A 7,911-nucleotide genomic window follows, 5' to 3' on the forward strand; every position below is an offset into this window, starting at 1 on the left:
ATACTAAGAAAAATATTCTGCTTTGGAATATAAAATTAAAACCAAATGTTGTCATTCAAAAAATTAAAAAACTTAAAAAATTATAAGGATAAAAAATATTTAAAAATATAATTTTTTAAGAAAAACATTGTCTTATAAGCGACTTGAAACTATGTAAAAAAATGTACACTTTTTGAAATAATGAGTGTTCAATGATAAAAGAATCACCCGGTATATTTATTATGGGTCAATACACGTACGGTTTCGTTTATGATTTTAAACATTCTAACGCGATATCATCTGTGCTTAAAAGCCGCACTGTTCTTTCGTATGCATTTCATCAGTATATGAAATCAGTATACGTATTTTATCCATGTCTTGTGTGATTATTTCAAATCGGTGACTGTCTTTGATTTTATGCTACCCATCACTTCATTAGATTCGATAATTTGATTGAATTGCGTGTCATTATAATATTGTCAATATAATATGCGCAAGAATCGTACTCCATTTGCACACACACACACACATAGAAGAAACGGCCAACTTTTACAACCGGGCATTTTCTTTTGAGCTATAATACGATAACGTGCACATATCAATGCACATACATTTAATATATGTGCACAGCGATGTGTATACGTAAACACGTATATAAAATACATATTATATAGGCCGTGCGAATAGGGACTATCAAAATATCGATTTAGGTGTCCGCTATAAAACAAGCAGCAGTGGGGAGCCAACGCGCGGGACACATTCCTCGGCAATATTCGCGTTTTGCATATAGTGTATATATTATAAATTATATGTATATATTTATTTATGGTGTGTGAGAGAGAGATATAGTTCGAATGGGGAGAAGTGGAGGTGGTGAACGAAGAAGAAGGGTGAGCGTGAGCGAGATAGGTGTGTGAGTCGTTTTCAATTATACAACCAGTCAGATTTATGAAGGTATTATTTCTTGCCCTCCCCTTGGCGCGTGCATCCGGGACGCCGCGGTGGGTGTTGGTGTTTGGTCATTATTTTTCCGCCTGGCCACTACCCTTCCCCTACCCACCGACCAACCATACACTACTACCGCCACAACTACCACCACAATGTGAATCACCCGATAATAGTGCACTCGTTGCGAGGGGTGGTAATATATAATATATTATATGCATACGATTCTTCTCATCGCCACTGTTGCTACTGTTACTGTATTGCTTTTGGTCGGTATACTGTGGCGTATACAATAATACTGCATACTGCAGAGTACATGTAATCTGCAGAATACATATTTTACGGTTAATCGGAAAATGTGAGACATCTTAAAATATTTTTAAATAATATATATTTTTTTTAATTTTTCAAAGATTAGGCATGTAGTATTAATCATGCGTCGCTTGTCGTGAAATACCCTTTGTGTCCAAATTCTGCAGAAACAAGTCACTGTTATAATAGTTTGACTATACATCAGATAATATAAACATAAATATAACCCAATACCTGTTTAAGAATTTTTATTATATACTTCAAAAACAAATTGAATTTTTTTAAAAATGTTTTTGTCAAACTGACGTATTAAACGTGGATAAAAGAAGTCATGTAGAGAATTAAGACGTTATTTTATCAAAATATAGATTGATTGTAATCAAAATGTTTAATGTGATAACATAATAACTGCCCTGAAGACTCTTGGAATTATACGTTATCTCCAATGTATCTACCTATATAGTGTGTCCGTGAGCACGAGGGCGTTATGCATACACGCCTATAGTGTTACGATACCTTGCAGGTACTTATAATGCTGTAATAGTATTGTAATGTTTTATTGTCGCGGTGTGCGATTATTGTTATAATCGTTATGTACATCTGAAGGCTGATATTGTAATATTATCGTAAAAAATCATGTACCGACGTTTTTATCTTATAATAATATTATTTTGTTCATATTATAGTATTACGTTCTTAAACGTCTTTTCATATTATTTTCTCAGGGAAATTGCCGACGCTCAACCATTTCATAAAGCACTATACGCCTGCGGAATACGACCGGGACGGCTTGTTGGAACAGCACCGGAGGATGCGCAGGGACGTCACCGCCGCTAGTAATCAACGACTGCAATCGCCGTTACGGCTCACCATCGCCACGCCACACAGGTTAGAGTGGTTTGCAAAATGCCGTAATATTATTGAATATTGACTGTAATAATACAATATATTATAGCATTATAACACATATATATTTTCTGCTCGATAGTTTGGGCCCGTTCAAGTATTATTGCTGTTATCGTTATTATTATATAGATAGGTAGGTAGTTGTTATTGGCTGCTGTAAAGATCAGATCGCGGCCTGACGGGGGGTTGCAGTATAGAGCGGGACAGCCGTGCAGGTATATAAAAACTATACGTCTACACCGAACGATAAAATATTACCTACACATTTTTTTTGGTTTTTCTTCTGTAAATGTCCCCACCGGGGAGATGAGAGTCGTTATTATTATACATTTATATGCACTGCTCAAGATACGCGTCGATTAAATGCGTGTTTCATTATATTATGGCACGGCTATGTATTTAAGTACTCACCTACAGTTGTTTTATCGTATAGGTTTTTTCAAAGTTATTAAATGTTTAATATATAAAAGTATGAATATGTATAGTCTATTCGAGTCTACAACGGATTAAGATATTTAAGGCACCGGGTCCAACATTTTCCACGAGGGACACACACAAAATCGCGCATAATACTATATTATATTCATATATCTGTTTTAATTTTTATAATAAAAATACGTTGTTTTCTGAGCGTGTATCGTCGACTCATGAGAGAGTTTCATGTATGTGGTTACTGTGTTTACGCTGCAACGTTGAATGAAATGGGTCTGTGAAAATTCACCATGTAAAATTTATGTACACGGTAAATTAAACTAAAAACCGAAACCCAATTATCTCAAAAATGTCTTCCTTGTTAGATTCCTGTTATCCCTGTAGGGTACGAGATTAAAAATGGAACAGATGAGAGCCTAAAACTGAATCGAAATAATTAATTCACTTGCTATATGGTTCCCGCTAAGAGTTCTGTTGGCCCGATTACGAAATTAGATTTTATACTAGAAAACTTCTTTTGGGATTGATGTGGCTCATTTATATTGTAAACATTTTAAAGGTGTAATGCATCCAGAAACGTGTATTTAACTATATTCTGTTGATGTAGTTTTCTCGTTACCGCACTGAAACATATTTGTAATTCATATGCGTTATACTGTTATTGATTCTTTCTGAGAGTAACGCGACTACTAGTCAACCAACTTATAACTAAAATTATTCAAAATATTAATTTAATTTTTCTTGGTTTTTATTAAGAACTCTGAAATCTGAATGGATTAACTTGGGTAATTAAATTTAATATTTTAGATTTACATGATGTATTAAGTAATGATAAGCATAATAGACATTTATGTAGGTAAGTTACTATAAACACTACATATTATACAGTATACACATTAGTACCTATATTACACAATACTGTAAAATATACTAAACACATTTTTCTGTAAAAACTTACATGTTTCGCTAGGAATCAATAAATATGTTAAGTTGTTATGTGTGGGAGTTAACAAAATAATTTAAATTTGTTGAAATGTAAACTATGACATTTTTGTGAGAACATGAATTTGCACTCGTAAAGCTTTTTATAGTATGAAAACATAAGTTTAATTTACAATATGTGTTTTTTATTTGTGTTTCAAATAAGTTGAATATCTAATTTACCACGTTGTTCATTATATAGGTAACATAGACATGAATTTCTATAAAACAACAATTTTTTACTTCCGTAATATTTTAAAACTAATCGGCTAAAATAACTAGGTATAGACTATAATTATATAGAGGTTCCTACATTTTTTTTTTTATTCAATTCACATTAGGCCGTGGTATAACTTATAAAATATGTATATTAATCAATTTAAGTTTTATACCTACTTTTATTCATGAAAGTATACTAAAATAAATTATTCAAGAACTTTATCAATTAATCTTAATATTTTTATATTATATATATTCTTTATCTAATTAAACTGTTTAAACTATACTACTATAGTACTTTAAACTTTGATGCAAAATAAATTATTAAATATAGAAAGATCGACTTTATTTATCAACAGTTTTAGTGTAGGTAATAACTGGATACATTTTTTAGTTATTTAAAGTAGGTAGTTATAATCAAATATAGTTATGTCCTATGTTTTATTTTATTATACACTAGCTGCCCGACCTTCCTCCGGAAGAAATTATTTTTTTATAATTTAATTTAAAAACATATGACTATTTTTTGGCTATACAAATAATATAATAAAATTACATATTGTAGTTATTGTTATTGCTAATTTCTGAAAATTATATATCCTACATTTTGAATTCTAACCACTTGAGTGGTAAATTGTATTCTTTTTATTATAGAATAGAGATAAGGTAGAAAAAATGTAACAATAAATAATTTGTTCAATGAATAATATATATTTCAAATGGAAAAATGCAAGTGCAAACAAATAAATAAATAATTAATATAAATAATAATAATAACAACAACAATAATAAATAAACAAACAAACCGGTTTCCTTTGTCTCCAAAATCAAGTTAGATTCTTATATATATAGATTTATATCAGTACTTTTATAATTTAATCACTATACTATAAATTAATACATGAAGGGAACTAGTGAGGGGCAAGTAATATTAGAAAATAGAAAAAATATCAATAAAAATATTCTTAAGAACGATCGTCTATCATACATATCTGTTTGAATAGTTAAATAAACCTACCTACTTCTACCGAGAGTATAATTGTATACACTTCAACACTTGTTCCGTTTATTCATTTCTAAATCAGATATTCGTAGTGAAAACACATAGTATTAACCTTTATATCTTAAATAACTTATCGAAATTATTTACTTTAGATTCTAAGCGGAGCGATGAATGTATTTGATTTTACAATGACATGTGTTTTTTTTTTCTTAATTTAATTTTTTTTTTTTGTGTGTACGCGATAAGTAGTCGAAATAATGCTTCGATTTTCAACTTCAGTATCTTGTTCGATGGGAAAGTGAATATTGTTGGTGCATTGGGTGCAAGTCATAATTTATAATTCCTAATAGTTTTAAAAAGCGCCAGGAAAAACCACATAAAAAAAGGAAAAACGGGAATTTTTAAGCAAAATCGGTTTTCCACAAAATCGATTTTGGTTTTTGGTGTACTTCTAAAACAAATAAACTTATATACATGAAATTTTCACTGGTCATTTATATTTACATTTTCTATACACGATAAAATTCTCAAAATATTTTGATTTGTTTTGAACTGTTTAGGATCATTTTTTGTTTCCAATTTGATTAAGTAGTCTTTTTTTCTACGAATGTCAATAAAACTTTATTTGTTGGGTAAAAAAGCTTGAAAATTTAATACAAGGCTCCTACTACTAATATACTCCTGTATATTATTACAAACAATATTTGAAAAAATATTAAAAATCCTTAGTCATAGTTTTTATTTATAAGCATTAAGCATTTAAAGTTCAAATCTTTATAAAATACAATATAATCACGAAAATTAGCAAATTATTTTGAGTTGAGAATTCATAAAAAATTTTCTTTTTAAATCTAAGATTTGAAAATGTCATACAAGATTCCTCATAAGTTTGTCTACCTTTATTAAAAAAAAAATGTCTACAAGCAAATCAAATTAAATTTTTATGAGCGTTTGAAATTCATATTTTTACAATATTGGATATTCACTCGATTTCTCATGTGGTTTTGTTATTTTATTGTTATTCAAAGACAAGTAACTGTAGATACATGAAAATGTTACTGAATGCTTACATTTTCATTTTCTATACACCATAACATTTTGAAAATATTTTGACTCTTTTTGAACTGTTTAAGGGCATTTGTCAGTTTTGATTTTGTTATTTTATTGTACTTCAAAAACGAATTACTGTAGATAGATACATGAAAATTTGACTGAATATTTAAATTCTCATTTTCTGTACACCATAAAATATTTTGACTTGATTTGAGCTGTTTACAGACAACTTAAAATTTAAATTTTTTATATTTTGTTTTTCTATAAATATTTATAACATTTTATTTGTTGGGTAAAAAATCGTGAAAATTTGATGCATGGATCCTGATATATCGTTACAATAGAATTTGAAAAATAAAATAATACATAGGCAGTTTTTTTTATAAGCATTTTAAGTTCGAATTTTGACAAAATTTATCAAATTAAAATTTAATAATTATTTTGTAGTATAAAATATTCAACTTTTACAGCTAAGGATTGAACATTTAAAACAAGGTTCCACGTAAATAGGTAAACATATATGTTTATATTTATATATAAATTACTTTATTTACAATAATATCATAGGCTAACTGACCGTTTTCGCTCAGAATCGTTTTCCTTATACATTGATATTATATCATTGAATTCAAATTTAATACCATTCATTATACAGTGACCCACTTGTACACCTACTGTACAGCAGAGCGACATCCACTTACCAACTTTTTTTTTTATAACTATATTATATTTGTTTTTAATTACTTATAAAAGTCTACAGAACAAACAAACAGAGAAATTTCTTTAAAACCATGTAATATGTGCAGTGTACAATACGCTACTAAAATATAAAAATAAATGTTTTGTTTCAAAAAATACTCGGAAAAAGTTCTATTGACTTTTTACAGAAAACCAACAATAACATATATAGGTACCTTACTTAATTAGAAGTTTGTGATCTAGAATGAGAAATTAATTATTTTTTACACTTGGGAAATGGTTGTAAAAAGGGGGAAGGTATCCACTGTATAGCAAGAGTCGGTGGGTGTACCTCGTAATTGAGTAGGCACTGTAATGGATGACGGGTTAAATTTGAATTCAATAATAAATCATTTCATACGGTGAAAACGATTCCGAGCTTCGGATGGTCTAACTTTTTGGTAATTAAGGTTACCAAACAATTATTTTAATGTTCTCGTATATTGCTAAACCATTTACTTATAAATCATTCATTATAACTTAATATACTAACTATTGTTATAATTAATACGGTATTTTAAACTGAACAATTGTCCGTAAAACAAATAAATAAATAACAATCATTACAATTTTAACCTATTTTTTTTGTTTAGTTTTTCCCGATTATTTAAAAAAAAATAGGTACAAGGAATTTTAAATTTTGACATCCCAAAAGTATCAACTAGATATAATTTTCTACAAGAAATATCGATCAGCGTTGATGATGAGATCATTTTTATTTTTTTCTACTAAAAAATGTGTCTTCAGACACTAAAAATAAAAATAAAAACCACACATCATTTTAAAATCAATACATTCATTGCTACGCTCAGAATATAAAGTTAAATGTAAATAATTAAAGTTTAGTTTGTAAAATATAATTTTAAAAAAGGTGGGTAAGTGGATGTCGCTCTGCTGTACAGTAAGTTACAAGTGGGTCACTGTATAATGGATAGTATTAAATTTGAATTCAATGATATAATATCACTGTATAAGAAAAACGATTCTGAGCGGAGACGGTTTGTCAGTCTAGGTATTAGACATACCTATTATAGGATCTTTTAGATTCTGAGTGGAACGATGAATGTATTGATTTTACAATGATGTGTGTTTTTTTATTTTTTTATATTTTTTATTTTTTTATTTTTTTTGTGTCTGTGTACACGATAAGTAGTCGAAATAATGCTACGATTTTCAACTTCAGTATCTTGTTCGATCAGAAAGTGAATATCGTTGGTGCATTGGGAAAGGTCAAAATTTGAAATTTCCCTGTGGTTTCCAAAAGCGCCGGGAAAAACAAAAGAAAATTTAATGAAAACGGGAATTTTTACGCAAAATCCAATTTTTCACAAATTTGAATTTGG

General features: G+C 28.9%; 1 protein-coding gene across 1 annotated transcript in view; it reads left to right on the forward strand.

Annotated features, from left to right (window-relative positions):
* The window catches only part of LOC100163716 (disintegrin and metalloproteinase domain-containing protein 10), a 94,379-nt gene that overhangs the window by 21,401 nt on the left and 65,067 nt on the right, over window positions 1-7,911 (forward strand). The window contains exon 2 of the mRNA XM_001945568.5: window positions 1,962-2,124. Coding sequence (XP_001945603.2) covers window positions 1,962-2,124 — 163 coding nt within the window. The remainder of the gene's footprint in view (window positions 1-1,961; window positions 2,125-7,911) is intronic.

This window comes from Acyrthosiphon pisum, chromosome A1, assembly GCF_005508785.2.
Source record: "Acyrthosiphon pisum isolate AL4f chromosome A1, pea_aphid_22Mar2018_4r6ur, whole genome shotgun sequence".
In the NCBI taxonomy this organism is placed as follows: domain Eukaryota; kingdom Metazoa; phylum Arthropoda; class Insecta; order Hemiptera; family Aphididae; genus Acyrthosiphon; species Acyrthosiphon pisum.